Genomic DNA, 18,784 nt, shown 5'->3' on the forward strand with positions numbered 1-18,784 from the left:
TTAAATTACCAATTTAGAACTCTAGGTGATTCATACGCAAACCTTCAATTTCAATGCTCCGTGTAGTATCTTAGACTTAAGGAATTTTAAAGATAATCCGCAAAGCTTTTTGTAATATTTAAATATTTTTGGGGGCCCCTTGGCACCCCCTGGCGCCACCACCTTAGACCCTTAGACATTCCAGATGTATACAGTTTATCGTTAATAATGATATTAATATTATTTTGGCTTCTTTAAAAGTTATATTTCATACATAAATCGATGATTTATCAACATAACTAGGTCGTCGCAAAAACCGAAAACGGCATTTTCAACAAAGACTTGAGCGGATAGAGCTGCAAATCCAGTGGTTAATTAGGCTTAGATTAATTAAACCCAAGTACAGAAAGAAAAGCTGCTGGCACTCTATTGTTAATTTTTAATTCCGAAGCTCCCCATTTCCCCAACTCCTTTGGCTTCCGACGGACAGAAATCTTTTCGCTATAGTCGCTTTCCGAAGTTCCCCTTTTCCTTTCCCCCAATGCGCGACGGACAGCCAACTTTCCTGACAAATTTCCACAGTGAGAGCTACGCTCAATTCTTTGGGCTAGACTAGTTATTTTGTTTGGGCTGGGAAACTCCCCTTCTATCTGGCAACTCTGGTTCCACACAGGCGACAGGCCTTGTTACAGATAAGCTTAAGGACGTACGGTACATTTTATCAGCTGCAGCTGATTGCCTCAAATTTCAAGGCGATTGTTATTTGAAGCGATCAACCTAAACGGAGTATAAGTGTAGTGCTTTGGCGCGAGATCTCTGGCTGTTATTTACGAGTATTCCGAACGAAATTTCTAGTTTGTGATTGTTTTAGAAACTTAAATTATCTAACCCATCGAATACACGGTCATTTTAAAGTAAGCATTTCAATTTTAGTTGACTCTCTGAGTAAATCCTTTTTAAGTTGATACACATTTCTAATGCATAGTTTTAATTTTCAAAAAGTTCATTTCCGTTTGGGAGGGCCAAAATCCTTATGATACAAATTTAAAAAAAAACTAATGCACACTAAATTTCAAAAAAAATATTAATTAGGCATACACTTTTAATTTTTAAAACCATATCTAAACCAAACCATAAAATCAAATTTTGGGTTTATTTTTGTTCAAAGTTTTTAATTTAAATGCTTAGAAATATCACTAACACTTATGGTATATATATTTTTTCCCTTACTAGTCAGTTCGGGGATATATAAATTATATTGCTCTCTTTTCGCGAGTACTGCTTCACTCAAATTCTCAGAATTTGTCTAGGGTAAAAAAATTCAAGGTCTGTCAATCTGTACAGAAGTGAGTTTTTTTTTAAAATTATCTCGCTTTTGAATATATTTCATTTTCTCTTTGGTTTTCGAATAAAAGTTGTTATTTACACAATTAATTTATCAATTCGAATAAATTAAAATCGAGTTTTTCATCTACTAACTTGGTAAAGTAATGTTTCTAACTCTTCACAGAATACCATATTTTCACGAATCGCGATACGCCGTAGAGCAAGGTCCGTTGAAAAAAATACACTATTGGTTCATGGGCAAACTACTACGGGACTCGTAATTCTATACTAAGCTCCCATAGAATATTTCTCTTCGAACTGTCGCGCTATTCGACTGGAGCGCCACCCTGCGTAATTCGGGAGAGTTAAAAATCTAGTACAAGATGGCGACGTATACCGTGGTTTGATTTAACGAGTTAATATTTAAATTTTAGCGATGGCACCTAAAAAATGCTTTTATGATGATTGTAGAAGTGATACGAGATTGCTGAAAGGTGTAAATTTAAAATTTTATCGGTATCCGAATCCCCAAAAACAGCCGTTTCTTTTTGAGCATTGGTTAAAAGCCAGTGGTTTGGACTTGGCTTCATCTGAAAAATTTCATTATTCTAAAACTCCTCGCTACGTCTGCGGCAAACATTTCCGGGATAACGATGGACCTTCCAAGTTAAATCCAAATCCAATTAAACATAATGGAAAGGTAAGCATCCTATTATATTTATTATACATACTAATTAAATTAAAACACTCTTTGCTTGTACCTTTAGGTTGTTATCTGGAATGATCGCCGGAAGGTTATTACCCAAGATAATGTTAGTACAACTCCAGTTTTAAACCATCAGTGGTAAGGATCTATTTACCAGTTATGATGATGGTAACCACTTGAGTGATACAAAAAAATTATGAACCTCAATACGATAATACCCAGCTTCAATATGATACTTCAAATGTAAGACATTTTTAAGTTTTGTTATGTTAATGTATAATAATCTTAACAAAATTATATGGCCCTCTATAAAGGCCATTTCTTCAGTGCATCGTAAAAGAAGTTATCTACAGCAAGAAGATCCTATTATGTTGTCCGAGACAACTGCTGATGCACTTGAATATGAAAGGCCAAAGGTAAAGTTTTTATTATGGAATAATTAGTACCGCTATTTTAAACTTGCTGACTTACTTCATTTTAGGCAAATAATATCACCTGTACTCGTTCACCAAGTGACCGTTATCAAGAAACAATAACAGTCAAAAAGATTAATCAAACTCACGATTTCTCAATATCAACTTCGGGCTCACAAAATGAAACTGTACGAGTAATATACCCTTATTGGTATTGGAATATTAACAATAATATATAAGCTATAAATTTCTATATTTTTCAGGTTGACATTATGCCTCCTTTTACAATTGACCTATTAAATCAGAAGTTTGGCTGTCCTAAAAAGTGGACAACTTTCTATGGAGTTGACTATGCCAAATACTCTAAAGCCAACGGCGAGGTTCTGGAATTGTCATTTTATATTTTGAAGGATCAATCAACTCGCATAACTGTATTGGGTAAAGAAGTACCTTCCAGTCATTTTATTATGGAAGAAATGAAAAGTAAAATCACAGACATTGAGGATATTCCTAAGATCCTAGAGAATCTTGAAAATTTTTGTGTTTGCCCAGGAAATAAAAAGTGTGATTTTCCGGATATTAACTCATTTGGAAGAAGTGTTTGTAATAACCTTGGGGACTCTCTTCACTCAACAAAATGTTTACTCCTCTTCAAAAAAGACGGTAGATTTCATCGATGTAAATATTGCAAAAATCTACGCAATATTTTACGTAAACTAGTGTCAAAAAATAAAACTTGCACTCCAAAGAAGAGACCAAGTTTTATGACCTAAAACAGCTGATTTGCAGTGTACAGAATGGAAAGAGAAGGGAAAAATATTTCTCAAAGCAAACTAAACTTCTAAGACAGAAATATCGCAAGCTGATTCGTGAAGAGGGGCATATGATATCAAAGGATGACAGCGTTATTTTTGAAGAAATTGTAAAAACAAATATGGATTCTACAAAAGACTTTTCAAAGGCTTTTTTAAAACAGCAGCTATCAGCTATTAAAGCGCCAGATAGTAGAGCACGTAGATGGCATCCAAGCGTGATAAAATGGTGTTTACTAATTCACAGTAAATCACCAAGTGCGTATGAATGCTTGCGGAAAACTAATGCGCTTAAGTTACCATGTCAAAAAACATTATACAACTATTCAGTGCCTTTAACTGCGAAACTAGGATTTCAAGCAAATAACTCGTTTACAATATTTGAAAATAGAATGAAGGAATTGAAGTGTTTTGATCAAGAACATACAAAGTATGTCTCTATCTTGATAGATGAAATGAAAATTAAAGAGGAATTAGTTTATAAGCAGACTACTGGTGATCTTGTTGGTTTTGTGGACCTGGGGGAAACCCTTAATGAAGTTAGAAGAGCTAACAATGCCAATAATGATAAGAAGAGAACTAATATTGAACTGGCCACGAATGTTTTCCAAATTATGGTGAAAGGCATTACATCCAAACTGCAGTTCTCGTTGGCCTTCTTCCCATGTAGCGGTCTGCATGCCGAAGATTAGAATGGGCTAATCTGGGAAGCTGTTGAACGTCTAGAAGCTATAGACTGTCGGGTTTTGACAATCATTGGAGATGGTGCCAATACTAACCGGTCATTTTTTAAGAACAATATGATTACTCCCAATGATGGTAGTTTCGCCCATTATGGCTTAAATTATTTTGCAATGGAACAAAATCCCAGACCATTGTTTTTTCTATTTGACAATCCCCACCTTATGAAGACCAGTCGCAACAATATGGAATGCAGCACATTGATTAAGAAACCCAAAATTCAAAGAAAGCGTAAGACATTAACAGAGAAACCACCAAAGAAACCCAAGGATGACTTGCCTACTAGACTTTTAAAGAAAAATAAAAAACACATACTTTGGGACCACATCCGCAAAGTATACCGCAATGATGTAAGACGTATTCCAAGACTTTACCCAAAATTGAGACTATCTCATATTAATTTGAAATTGCATGGTAAAATGAGAGTGAAATATGCAGTTCAGGTTTTGTCCGCAAAAATAGCCATTGGAATTACGAAGGAGGTTGGTGAGGAGGGCAGTGAAACCGCTAAGTTTTGTAGCTTGATGAACAATTACTTTGATATTATGAATACATCTGATTTCTCAAAATCATACCATAAAAGGAATCCAAATCTGAAACCATTTCAGTTTCCTGATGACAACCGTTTAACAGTAAGCTCACTATTTTGAAATTTTTATTAAAAGGGTTTTGTGTTTCATTAGTGGCTTGAAATGACTTTGTGGGTTATTTCAAAGAATGGGAGGAGGAAGTTTCATCTTTAGAGGGTTTTTCCAATGCACAGCGAAAGAGTATGCTCTTAAGCACTGAAACATACGAGGGACTCAAAATTACAAGTACATAAACCTTTGACTCATAAGTTTGCCTTATAATTAAAAGTAATTTTCTTCAACAGCTTGTTCAATAATAACAATCATTCGATATATGCTTTCAAAGGGAGCAAAATATATTTCAACCAGAAAATTAAATCAAGACCCTATAGAACAGGAGTTTGGAAAACACAGAAGCCTTTGCGGTTCTAATACCAATCCCACTGTCAGCCAATATGGGCTAAACGTCGGAAAATTAAGATTGTTAAAAGGAATTGTCCCTCACGCAGTAGGAGGAAATACAACTACAAATATATAATAAAATCATTTATTTACTGCTTAAAGGGAATATAACCTGCAAAGCAATCTTTATGGAAGACCCCTTCAATTTTTCAAATTTCCCTGTACAGTGGCGACAAACATTTTTAAAGGCAAAGGCAAGAGCGGCCAGAGCTACAAACGTTGGTGTTCCACACCAAATACCTGAGGTTATATTCCCTTTAAAGACTAGTTTGATTTTTTTACGACTTAAAGACTAGTTTTTATTTTTTTTCATAGGAACTTAAAGCTTTTCGTAAGCTAGGAACAGATTTAATGTTTTTTAAACTATCACGTTGATATTTTTCAGTTAAATAGTTTGTGAACGCTTTGCCATGAGTATTAAGGTATGTTGCTATGACAGTGTCCAAACCTTCTTGATATTATTAGATAGGCCAGTGCAAACAATTTCCCATGTTTCTAAAACACTTGCTTATTCTTCTTAATTTCTTCTTCTGTTTTTATTTTTCTGTTTGTAATAAGCTCACAACACTTTGAATCGTAATACTTTTTAGAGATTTCTGCTATGGTTTTAAACATTTCAAAACCCCTTTCATTTAGGTTATTTAACCCCCCACGATTAAGTGCTCGACTTAAATGATCATAATCATGTTTTTCACTGTCGAAACTGGCAGTCATATTGTCAATCACTTTCAGAACATCACTCTTTTTATACCCTTTAATTTTCACGAGCTTTTTCTTGAGTGATTGTAGGACAAAACCACCAACATAATGTATTCCTTCTGATGATATATTTTCTTTGTCATGATCTGGAGTTGTATCTCCTGATGGTTTTTCTTTTCCTGATACGAGATAGTAATTTACTACTATTAAAAATCTCCTCATAAAAGCTGCCGCTATGACATTATCAGTCACATCAGACCAATCCAGTCTGTAATAATATTTGTCATGTTCATTTTAATTTAAAAAATATTTTAATGGTAACTTACTTTATACTTTTCAGAAATTATCCGTATAACTTTCTGTGTTTTTAGTTGAAGAGCGTGGTTTTGTAGGATAAGCCCCATTTTCAGGGAAAATTTGCCTTTACCAGTGATGAGCACATTCATTACCACTTCTTTAACTGTATCTTTTAGTATCATATATTCAACAGAGTATCCTTTTGATGTTAAAATATTAATTACTCTCTTTGATTCATCATTGCGAGGAGTGCTTAAAGCATCATTAAGTTTCTCAATCGTTTCACAGACAATTGACATAAATCGATTTTCTATAATATCTATAACAAAAATCATTTATTAGTTTATTAATTATTAATATCCATTAAAAATTAATTATGTTTTTACCTTCTAATTGTCCAAGTTCAATCTCCATGGCGGCTGCCATCTGGTACCAAATTTTCAACTCCAAAAAATCACACTGGGTGGCGCTGTATGCACCGAAATTTTTAGTGCGACCGTATGGAAGCGAAGTTCTATAGGCTTATATTACGAGTCCCGTAGTAGTTTGCCCATGATTGGTGTAAGAGTATATATAACCACTCTTAAGCCCCATTTTCATGCTCGCTGGTAGCGGGTAAAAATCGACAGCAACTTACGACGTCATTATGACGAAAAAGCTCATCGGTGCCAAATATATATCCATCGGATTTTTTTCCGTTGACTGTTACTGAACGTACCCATTGCTTCTTTCGGAAGGGGTGGATTATTAGGTGTTTTAGTTAACAAGTAGTTGGACCCGATATGACCAGCAGAAGGACGAAGAATTACTTCTATTTTGGTACAATAAACTGAACTAGGGGTCGCGGTAGCAAAATGTTTGTGTTTGAAAAATCCGGGTTTACTGGAGAAACCAAATATGTTCAAATATGTATTTTATGAGCCCTCCGAAGTTTTTGGTCAAAAATCGGAATTTTGGAAGATAGTACGTACATGTGAACTACGTTATCAAGTCGATAATTAATTTGTGGGTCAACGAGGTTTAATTGAGGGCTGTTGGTTATTTCTTTATTTTATTTTCGACGGGGGCTCGAAAATCCCAAATTTTTGGGAGTGACCCGGCGTGACTGATTGAAGATATCTAACACATTGTAAAAGTTTGTCGTGAATATGCGGTTTCTAGAAAAATCCCGGTTGATGGTTGTGCTCTTGGTACTCTTTTGGAATGGCATCTTGTAAATCTGACCAAATCAATTCAGCTTCTGTGGTGTAAGAAGAGTGGAACATGAACTTTTTTATTTAATTTTTTTTATTTAGTATATATATATATATATATATATATATATTATTTAATCTCAGTTATATTTTGTTCTGTTATATGTACTCGTGAATTTGAAAAATAGGTTCTTCCCTGCTACAAAAAGGATCCTGGTAAATAGGAGAGTAATGAAGTATTCATTCATTCATAAACGATCTATGACCATCCCAAGTCCCTATGGAGCTCAAACCAAATGTTACAAAACATTTATTTTGTGAATTAGGGGAAACGGGTGGAAGATAGTCATGAGTTCCGCTGCCGGAGAAGAAGAGCGTCTCTATTTCGAGACACCGTTGATTGAAAGCCTTCCTTTGAGCGACGCTTGTGGGGCTCCAGTTTTTCTAAAATTAGAAAACACCCATGTGGGGGAATCCTACAAAATGAGAGGGGTCAGTCACATGTGCCAAGAGGTGAGTACAAAGATAAATAAGGAACCCCTCCCAAACTGAAAACAGGACAGCAGGCACCATTGACTGCTGTGGAAAGATCTCTTCCCTGGTCAAATATGTATCGATCTATTTGAACAAAAAATGTAAATATTTCTTATTTAATGTGATCATAAGTCTATAATTATGTCCATAAGTGTGTTAGTTTCTAGAAAAATTTACTGATAGCTATGTGTCGAATGACGTAGAACTAACTTAGACTTGACGTCATATTAAAAAAATTACGCCCCCTAACGATGAAATGGACAACTTTATCACCCGCCAATTCTATACTATAAAAGCGGGTAATAGATCTAATGACCTTTACTGAAATATATTAAAAATGTGTGTTCATTCTAGAAGTGGATTTCAATAAAATTTAATCTGACATACTTATGTTTAAATTTTCTCAATTATCCTCTAAAAGAAGCCGAAGTAATTCATTAAAGAACAAATAATCTTCTAGTTTGTACACTAAAATAAACTCCCCTGCTACCGTCAAGTCAAATCCCTTACACCTCTAAATTCCCAAAATATAATTTATTCAAATTTAAATAAATTTCAGGCCGTGTCTAAAGGGTGTGACACTCTGATATCTTCCTCTGGTGGAAGTGCGGGGCTGGCAGCATCGGTCTCCGCGAGATTACTCCAGACCAAGTGCCACGTTGTCGTCCCGAAAACGGCTTCCGAGTTTGTGAAGAACAAGTTGCGAGCGCAAGGTGCTAATGTCGAGGTCTACGGATCAGTTTGGAACGAGTCAAACGAACGAGCGCTGGAGCTGGCCAAAAAAACGGGTAACGGGGTCATTTCTTAATTGCCTGTTAATTCCAATTCCTGGTTACTGATTTTCGGAGAAGTTGGCCCCACCTGTTATGCAATCGTGTTGACCCCATTTCCCATTATTGGCAAATTTTCCTCTTTGGCCCCCGATATGACCTGCGATCGCCGGTTAGACACCCGGGCCTGCGTGGGTTTATCACAATTTTTCAGTGATTTCCACGGATTTTTCTGAATGTTTCAGCGACTAATGCACCACTGATCTTTCTCAATATTTTAGTGATTTTGAATGATTTTCCCTTGGTTACTAGCGAGTTTTACACCAGATTAATTAAGTGAACGTTCCTCTGGTCCCAAACATACATTGTTCTTCTTTCAAATTCATAAAATAAATTAACAGAATTTGTATTTCTAATTTCAGGTTCCTTCTATGTACATCCGTTTGATCACCCAACAGTTTGGTACCTATTATAATTTTATTACTTTTGTATGAATTAATTATATCCAAATTAATTGTGTAGAATCAATTGTAGTTAGCAAACTTTTTTTAAATCAATTCGAAATTTAAAATTTTAGGGAAGGAAATTCTACTATGATACTTGAAGTTGCGAAACATAAAACATTCAAGAACGGCAAACCCAGTTTGGTGGTGGTCAGTATTGGGGGCGGAGGACTTGCATGCGGAGTTCTTCTGGGAATGAAGAAGGTCGGCTGGGACGACGTGCCCCTGCTGACCATGGAGACTGTCGGCGCCGACTGCTTCAACCAATCGGTGGCTGCTGGCCGGAAGATCACCCTTCCTGGAATTACAAGGTGCTGATATGCCCGGTCATTAGTGGATAAAGTAACTAGCTTAGACCACTGAGGAGATAACACGCGAATTCAACGCGGAAGGAGCGGTTCCGAATTTTCACTCAGTGATCCAAGCTCCTTTTGCTGAGAGGCAAAAGTGCCAAGTGTCGAAATTCACTTCCGAAAGGGTCAGAAAATCCAAATTCAAACTACTTAGAAATAACAAAGTTTAGGGTTTAAACTTTTTCCTAAACGTCAAAATGCAACGCTTTTTTTAAACACTTATAAAAGCTAAATGCTTTTAGGACCAAATCTTTTTATCTAATACACATGTTTAGTACACAAATTGTTTAGGTTTTTGATATTATTACCAAAAATATGTTTACGTTTCATACACGTTTAATACACTTTCGTGTTTAGAACGATTATTGTTTTCGTAAATAGTTTTTAAACATGCTTAAGCTTGAAGCTGTATAGGTTTCAAACACATTTATGTATATTTTAATGTATAACGTATATACGTGTTAAGCTTGCGGGATTGGAAATATGGCTTTTAAAAGTATTAAGCTTGCTAAATGCATAGCATTGAAACATATCTTACAAGTTCTATAATTATTGATATAAAATCTTCGAATGAAAACCTTTTTATTATAGCATTATATACACTTAGCAAATGTGAATAAAAAATATAACTTATCTTTTTTGATAAGCATATCACAAATTAAATTTACATACATTTATTGTTTTCTATAAAACTATCTAACTAATCATTTTGGATAAATGAGTATTTTTTTACAAATACTTAATATTTATAAGATTTATTTTTCATCATAAAATTAGATTCTAAATGACAGATCAATATTTGATTAAGAGTAAGCCTTAAAATTCCAATATTATATTATTTTTCAAAGTTGTAAAATTTCATTTGGGTCCTTTTTACTGTATTTATTAACATCGTAATCATTAAAGCTTACCAAGGCTTAATGCTTACCTTAGACATTAAGGCTTATGCACTTTACTTTATTTACAAACGTATAGGAATTGCCTTTGAGTGGCGTCTGACGAGTCATATCTATGAAATATCTTGGTGTATTAATCGACGAAGGACTTTCTTTTGACCCACATACCATCCCCCGCACCAAGAAACTGTCCCAACGACTGTGGTGTATTCGTACTCTTAGACCCGCCCTTGATATTAAACTCTTGAACATGCTTTTTAAAACCCTTGTGCAGCCTCTGTTCGACTACGGGGACTTATTCTACAATGTTGCTCCAAATTGTCGTTTAAAGTCACTACAGATTTTGCAGAACAGAGCCGCAAAAACCATCATTGGAGTCGAAATAGTATTATGGAATGCTCTTCCGCCTAAACTCATCTACAGCAACCCTTCCCTTTCAAAGTTCAAACATCTTATTCATGACTTCATCTTAACATTTGATTAACTTGTCTTTTATTATTATTTCTATTGCTATTTGTATTTCGCAATTTAATGTACACTGGACCCAACTGGAAATCAGTATAATCATACTGAGTTGGATATCCATAATAAATCCTTATTATTATTATTATTATTAATTATTAACATTTTCTCTAAATGTTAAAATCAACAGCTTTTTCATGTAAAATTTGGTAATTCACCCCACTATTACTAATTTATTTATTATTATTTAAAATCAGAGTACTTACGAAATAAAACGATCCTTCATTAGTAATTGCAAACAGGAAAATTGCGGTTTATTTACCTGGACTAACACTCTAAACATTAAAGACTAAGCACTACGTTTCCCCATAATCATATAAGTTCACAATTGAACGTTTAATTTTCTTATCCGTTTCCAAAATAAACGTTTAGCGACGCATCATAACACTAATAAAGTGTTTGCAATTTTGGAGTTAATGTAAAAACATCTATGCAATTAGGTTTTAAACGATTTGCAAATATGTTTAGGAAATATATGAGTTTAGGTACTTAAATTGTTTTTAGAAGCTAAACGTTGTTTTTTCTGTGTACACGATTTGAGAAACGGCCTTTTGAGGATCTAGTTAATTAATCAATTATTTTTGTAAATGTTATTATTAACTTAAACATGAATTATTTGCAATTCCTATAGTGTCGCCGTGGGACTAGGAAGTACCTCAGTGTGTGACAGATTAATGCAATACCTGAACGAACACGAAATCATTTCCCGAGTTGTCACTGACGAAGAAGCTGTAAAAGCGTGTTGCAAATTTGCCGGTAAGTCTTATTATTATTGAACGGGGTGGTAAGCCGCACACTTCAACCCTAGGTCCGTTGTGAAACCGCTAACCTATGACTAAGTAAAAAGTCCTATTTCCGACCCAACGCTATGAATCCGCTTGGCGGCCATGTTGAAGAAGTCATACGTCTCTAACCGGTGCTTACCGAGATGCTCAAGCCTTTGAGCCGCTTAATAATCACCGCTGCACAGAATGTGAGAGGCAGTTTCCTTATTAGCTAAATAAGCCCTACAAATTGGTTCATCACTGACTCCAATAAGATTTAAGTGTCTGTGAAGTTGGAAATGGCCTGTTAGTAGGCTAGTGACCAATCTTATATTAGCCAGAGATAGTTAAGAGTAGCTCTTTTGCTCTCTGCCTAGTAGGGCCTGGGATAAATTCTTTGGCCTGCCTTTGACCATCCATCTCAAGCCCAAGCCGACATAAACTTTGAGACCAGGTTGCGGACCACTAAACCTCACATTGGCACCCCCCCTAGCCAAGGCGTCAGTCTTTTCGCTCCCGTGATGCCCTTTATGACCAGGTATCCAATAAAGTTCGACTTTCTTGTGCGTCCCAAGAACGAAAAGGAGATCTAAACAGCTAAGAACCAGTTTAGAGGTGATACCATACTGGTTAAGAGAATTAAGAGCGGCCTGACTATCCGAATAGATTTGGATAACCTTCCCGAGATGCTTCGTTTTCAGACAATATTCGACGCAGAAGCAGATAGCAGATATTCTGGCTTGGAAACGGCAGCGTATTCTCCCAAGGTTTCGTATAAACCATAATTACTAGTAAGGCCGTACCAGAATTGGTCTTAGAGCTATCGGTAAACTAGACCTTTGGTACCGAGGGAAATATTGGACCAGTCCGTGCAGCTTGGGAAGTTTACCTCAATAGGCTTACTAATGTGTAATTTAGCAGCCGAAGTGTTAGCACCCATCTTAAGTACCGGTAGCTGACTAGAAATATCTCGGTAGAGCTTTTTGTGGCTATTTTCCAAATTATTTACCTTCCACCACCCATTTTGGTTAAGCCTGTAGGCACCAAAAGTAGCAGCTCCCTCTATAAAAAGATATAGAGTAAGAATATTCAGTGGTATTATCGTGTGCTATAATTTTCTTTAATTTGAGAATATCTGATATGTCCTCAACGAAGTACCTCCACGAAGCTTTTTTAGCATCGCGAAAGGCCTTGTGATAGACAGTGAGGGTCCGCTTGTAGGCTGCCTCTTGGCTTTGTTAAAAAGCCTCCTGGTTTCTTTCCGAAGTCTACTAATCTCATGGTTCCACCAAGGAACTAACCCTGGCGGATTGGTAGTCGTCGTTGGACAATTTCGGTGATAGCAGTCGATAGTGGCATGTTGCATGCGATCAACAGCCAAAAGAAATCCAATACCGATGAAAGCTTTGGGATATCATCCTTAAGAAAGAGTTTTAGATGTTCCTTATAACCAGATCAAATGTACGTCTGGGATTGTGAACTTCAGTAAAAGCCCTACGGGTTTGACCAGAATATTAAAGCATATATCTGTAATACGACAGAGACGGTTCATTGGATACATGTCAGTCAGTAATTGTAACTGCGACATTTTCTGTACATAGTGTAAGATCAATGACTTCGCTTCCGTTGATTGTATTAAAAGTTGGTTCATTGTTCCTGTTAGCTAAATGCTAACCAGATACAAGCTCATTTCTACGCTGATCGCAGTCGGAGCTGGCCCAGTTGTCGTGGTTAAGCGTTGGCTTCACAACCGATAACCAACCTCCTCCCCGTTCCCTCATAGTGGTTGACCCAACTTGTTACCTCCCGTGAGGGAGGGGGAAGAGTATCGTCATATGTTAAGCTACTTCGTGTAGAGACTCACAGAGGGTTGTTGCCGTTAAGACGAATGTATATCATTATGCTTAGGGAGCGTGGCAATGTTGAGACAAGGATCCTGTATGTTAGAAAGATAGGTAGCCCTCCGGCCAGTCCGTGTTTTCAAAACGCCGGCAACGCCGTCGATATTAAGAGAGCCTCTAAACGTGGGACGTCTTTTTTCTATTCCCTCAAGGACAAATTTTTGCGGTGCTTCTTCTATGTTTGGTCCTTGACGGAATCTAGAGACGGATTCTCTATCGCGTATGACCCACCGACGGCGCTGCCATTTTTTGTCCCTCGCCTCATATCCTTCTAACATATAGGATCCTTGGTTGAGACGGCCCGCGGCATCCAGGTGTTATTTACAGCCGCCATGAATAAGGAGGGATGGGGGTGGGTATTCAAACATCACCAACGTGCGTTTCAATCCCGTCGGAAGTCTTAGTTTTAGGGAACCAATGCCAGCGACTTTTCCAATTGTCTTATTATTCGTTCACCTGGATTAACTTTTTAATTCACTCAACGCTACGCGACTTAAATCAACTTAAAATTAGCATTTAATTCATGAAAGTTTTGATCACCAAATGAAAATATCGGATGTACCGGACCCTCATAAAAGTGCGTGGGAAAATATAGTACCTCACAATCGCAGCAAGAGTCAACCTAGTTGAACTATTAATAAGAGCGAATGAAACTAAATTTTGTTTTGTTCATGGACCATGAAACTCTTAAAAGAAATCGCAAGAAATCACCTAGCTAGGCTAATACCCAAGGCACCACCTTAGGCCTAAGTCATCTAGCGATTTTTAAAGCCATTAATTCAGGTGGCCGGGTCGCAACGCGTAGGAGGGTGGTGGCAAGCCCTTCACGCCACGCGAGCCAACAGCTCCCTAAAACTATTATCGTTAACCCCGATAAGTTTTTATGGAAGGGGAAACCGAAGAGCTCCGGGGAAAACCCCTTAAACCAGTGGGGAGAGAACTCAACGCAGAAGGAGTTGTTCCGAGTTTTCAACCAGTGTCACAAGGTGGGATCGAACCCAGCTCCTCTTGTTGCAAGGCGAAAGTGCTAACCACTCCCCCACCCCATCTACCTAAGCGAAGTGGATTTCAAGCGATATATCTTTTCGGAACCATGGTGATTTTTTTTGGCTACATACATAAATAAAACTATTGTGGTGCCTTGGGTATATGACCCAAGTTTATTATTATTTTATAATCATCATAAAATTATTGAATTAAAGGGCTAGATTATCTTTTGCCAAATTCGACCTGAATTTCAAGTAGCAAATTGTGGAATCTAGCGTGACCGATAATTGAAAATGGAACGATAATGTGTTCCTTTAATTCATAACGTTACGTTGATGTATGTAACTTACGACGGGTCCGACACCTACGAACTCAGGTGTACGCGGCGACTAAAACTCAGCTGCACTCTTTGTTGAGCTCACTTGTACGCTCAAAATTTACCCAAACTCTTCGAACTCTTCAAAACTCAAGTTGAACTCTCTGAAACTCTCGTCGAACTCTGACAAACTCTCGTGGAACTCTCACAAACTCCTAAAAACTCGCGAATTGAAGCTTACAACAATGCGCTGTTGCCTCGACTGTTGCTGCCGGAAAACCTGGGGGCAAAGCCGAACTCGGGAACTTCAATGCAGTTGTGTTTGTCCTAACTGTAGAGAGCTGCAGAGCAGCGAAAATACCATACCGTTTCCGCTCCGTTTTGTTTCCCGGTATGGTACATATATCCGTTTCCGGTCCGCTTTGTTTCTCGTCCGTGGTTATCGTCCGTTTCCGGTCCGCTTTGTTTCTCGTCCGTGGTTATCGTCCGTTTCCGGTCCGCTTTGTTTCTTGTCCGTTATTTCTGTCCGTTTCCGCTCTGGTTTATTTCTAGCCCATTATTTCCGTCCGTTTCCGCTCTGGTTTATTTCTAGCCCATTATTTACGTCCGTTTCCGCTCCGTTTAATTTATCGTCAATATTTTCCGTCCGTCTCCGCTCCGTTTCTTTCTCCGATATTATTTCCGTTCGTGTTCCGCTCAGTTTCATTAATCGTCTATATTACTTAATATTTATGCTCAGTTTCCGCTCCCGTTTTATATTTTGCTTTCCCTCAGTATACACTCTTTTTAGAAACGTTTACTGGGCGCCGCCATTATCGTACAGACAACCAACGAGCCAGCCCTCTACCGCAGAAAATTCATCCCCCCAAATCCGGTTTTCTCATCACCCTCCCCGTAGACTGTAAGGTAATGGCGGTCGATTGGGAAGGCGCGTTTAAGAGTCTATAGTCTTGAAAAATTAGGAAAAATTATTTTATTTTCCTGAATACAGAAATTTACAGAACCAATTATTATTTCTATTGAATTTAATGTAAAATCAAAACTTTACCGCAAGCCGGGTCACCCCGCCAATTTATTCGACCTTTTCGCTAAACGGCCTTTGTACCTTTGGCGATTCTGCGCATTGATGTATGCAACGTAGTCGTAGAGAAAAAGGCTTCAGTTGCAGTTATGTTTCCCACGAGCCGGTGAAGAAGGGGGATTATGATCTCACTGTCTGGAAAAGTGGGAGACCCAATCAGCAGCCAAGAGAGAAATGAAAATAGTGTCCATGCTTCAATATACGACTTTTTTTTCGGAAATTTGCTACGATCCCGTTCCATTAGAAAGGTTTTGGAAAATTTTACTCCGATCCCGTTCCGTTACAACGATTTTTCGGAATTTCGCTCCGATTCCGTTCCGTTACAACAAATTTTCGGAAATTTGCTCCGATTCCATTGCGTTCCTCTACTTTCTTATAAATTAGCTCCGATTCCGATCCAGCGCCGCGGAACGGAACGGAGTCCGCGGAAACGGAATAATTTCCACTCCGTTGCAGCTCTCTAGTCCTAAGTGAGCAAAAATCTCCTGTCTCGATCTGGATTTTAGACGTGTGCATTCTGGAACTCATTTCGTAGTAATCGAACTTATGCATAGTGTTTCGAGGGGCCCATTTTTTGATAAAAAATAAAAATAATGGTAATATTCAAATAATATTGACATATTTAGATCAAGTAAATAACTAGAGACGTAGTAAAGATTATTAACCTCAGCTTCCCTTCAGCAACACAGTGTTTTTGGCGGCATTCGATATACCCTAATGATGTTAGTACGTGGAAAGAAATTCACAATCATTTATGTTACTTTCAACACTGTACACAAGTAATTAAAGGCTCTAAAATGGAAATTTTTCAACATGTTGACACGCTATTTATTCCAGAACAAGCAAGTGTATCTCCAGAATTTTTTTTAATTATAACTGGAAAACACTCCAACCAGTCCATCAAATTGTAAGTTTCCCTTCGAATCTCTTGGAGAAATTCCAGAAAAGCTCGATTCGTTTTTCTTGTGTCCTGAGAGAAATTTCGCCAAGGCTGATGGTGTGGACGCTTACAAGGAGACAGACAATCAGACACACATATATATATATATATAAATATATATATATATATATATATATATATATATATATATAGTGACACACAAACACTTTTAGGAATATATAAACAAAGCTATTACCGTTAAAAACATTTGGTAAATGACCTTATAATTTTACCGCCAAATCAACTGAACTAAAAGCAAACGCGGCGGTCACAATCCCAAGTCTATTTCTCATTTTATTCGCCGCCCACTTATTTACGTATTTTTAATTTTAAAGATATCGGATAAGCCCCAGTTAGAGTTAATTGCTCCAATATCTATGAAATCCTGGTGCTTTTCGGAGATAACAGTGGTTCATTATAAAGATTCTTGGACCACAAAAACACCTCGGTAAAGAGTAACCGAATTTCGTGTTTGTTTACAGATCACCATCGGGCGCTGGTGGATCCGTCTTGCGGTGTGTCCTTGGCGGCTGCGTACAGCGGACTCATAAAGACTCTGAAAGAGGAAGGTGCCGTTAAAGATGGCCCCATTCTCATGATAGTCTGCGGTGGTACTCACATCAGCCTTAAAATCATGACCGAGTTGAAGGAAAAATTTAATATATCTGATAATTTACCATAAGCTTGAAAATAAAAAGGGGGAAAGGGGGGTGAAATTACCCCCTCTGTAAATGGTTTTTATTTTTCTTACAAAGCAACTAATTGGCACAAAAATGTGAACTAAATTTTATATGATTCCCTTATGTATCACGCGCTTACCTGAATATTTTTGAGTTGTCTAGTGGGGGGTTCGCATTAATTTCTACCCCCTCCTTTTTAAAAACGCATATATTCCGATGGGAACCGAAAGATGGTTATATAATTCAATACTATTTATATTCTCTTTAATAAGCTCATGGGGTTTTTAAAAATTCCCACAGCTAATCTCTTAGTCAAGTAGCAACGTCTGTATAAGCTATTAAAGTTACCCACACCAAAGTGTAATCCCATAATTTAGCATTAGTCAAATGACTTTTACCTGGTTTTTGTAGCTTAATAGTATTGATTTACGTAATGCCGTTATTTGGTTAAATGAAAAAACTTCCACACTTAAAAAACAAATGCGTAGAAATAAACTTAATATCAGGTACTTGAATTAATTGACTAGTTAATATTAAAAATTAATTTTTTTAAATTTAATAAAACTATTCTCCATCTTCATCGTCGTCGGACATGTCTAAATTCAATAAAGGAGTATTATGGCAGTTATCTGAACAAAAACAGGCGTCTGTTCCAAATAAGTCATTTTTCCGACAAGAGCAATGGCCTTTGCAGCCACTTTTGCACCCATATTTTATCAATTCTAAGATGGCTTCTGGTGCTGGTAATTCTAAGTTTGTTATAGCCTCATATTTACCCGAGTTGTTTTCCTTTATTTTCCATCCGGAGTTTTCTGGAAGTGGTGTCTTATATGTGTGGTCTCATTGCGCCCCTTGTAGGAGGGATATTTCCACCTTGCAAACCACGCGAAGAATAAAGTTTCCAACGAAGGAGCTCAAGCGACTCCTGTTTCTTAGTTCTGTAGAGTAGGCATACACACCTCAAAAGATTGTCCTCGATAGTTTTGTTCAATTCTGTTTTCGACAGTTTATAAAGGCATTGGGGAAGAGCGTGCGAGGGCAATACTTGGTTACCACGCTTTACTGGATCTGATGTGATGGGGAAGTTTTGTGAACATATCAAAGAAAAGTCTTTCAAAATATTTATGACGATGAAATTTTGAAGGCATTCGCAACCACCTTTTATAAAATAATTTTTAAATATGAACCCATGAACCTGCCACTTTTAAATTTTGACAATCACTTAACGTAAATATATACTATTCACTGTATTTTTTAGAAAAAAATATTTAAAGATGCACTTTAAAAAAAATAAAAATATTTGAATTTTGAAAAATAGTTTATTTAAATAATTTACATTT

General features: G+C 37.0%; 2 protein-coding genes across 4 annotated transcripts; both read left to right on the plus strand.

Annotated features, from left to right (window-relative positions):
• The first annotated feature begins 755 nt into the window (after positions 1–755).
• Positions 756–17,496, plus strand: LOC149939263 (serine dehydratase-like). Its single transcript, XM_090177900.1, has 7 exons — positions 756–893; positions 7,524–7,710; positions 8,291–8,519; positions 8,924–8,963; positions 9,079–9,315; positions 11,407–11,531; positions 17,247–17,496. The coding sequence occupies exons 2-7, from the start codon at positions 7,546–7,548 to the stop codon at positions 17,444–17,446; spliced, it is 996 nt and encodes a 331-aa protein (XP_090034026.1). The 5' UTR covers positions 756–893; positions 7,524–7,545; the 3' UTR covers positions 17,447–17,496.
• On the plus strand, positions 1,395–7,550 carry LOC149939264 (uncharacterized). Of its 3 annotated transcripts, XM_090177902.1 has the most exons (7): positions 1,395–2,005; positions 2,073–2,254; positions 2,326–2,427; positions 2,493–2,612; positions 2,688–2,907; positions 2,977–4,792; positions 4,852–7,550. In XM_090177902.1, the coding sequence occupies exons 3-6, from the start codon at positions 2,380–2,382 to the stop codon at positions 3,195–3,197; spliced, it is 609 nt and encodes a 202-aa protein (XP_090034028.1). In that variant the 5' UTR covers positions 1,395–2,005; positions 2,073–2,254; positions 2,326–2,379; the 3' UTR covers positions 3,198–4,792; positions 4,852–7,550. The 3 variants fall into 3 exon arrangements, with proteins under 3 accessions (XP_090034028.1, XP_090034027.1, XP_090034029.1); XM_090177901.1 differs by having other exon boundaries at positions 2,688–4,792; XM_090177903.1 differs by lacking the exons at positions 1,395–2,005; positions 2,073–2,254; positions 2,326–2,427; positions 2,493–2,612; positions 2,688–2,907 and having other exon boundaries at positions 3,202–4,609; positions 4,694–4,792.
• Positions 17,497–18,784: the final 1,288 nt, after the last annotated feature.

Source organism: Leiobunum rupestre, chromosome 6 (assembly GCF_980474605.1).
Source record: "Leiobunum rupestre chromosome 6, qqLeiRupe1.1.hap1, whole genome shotgun sequence".
NCBI classification, from domain to species: Eukaryota; Metazoa; Arthropoda; class Arachnida; order Opiliones; family Sclerosomatidae; genus Leiobunum; species Leiobunum rupestre.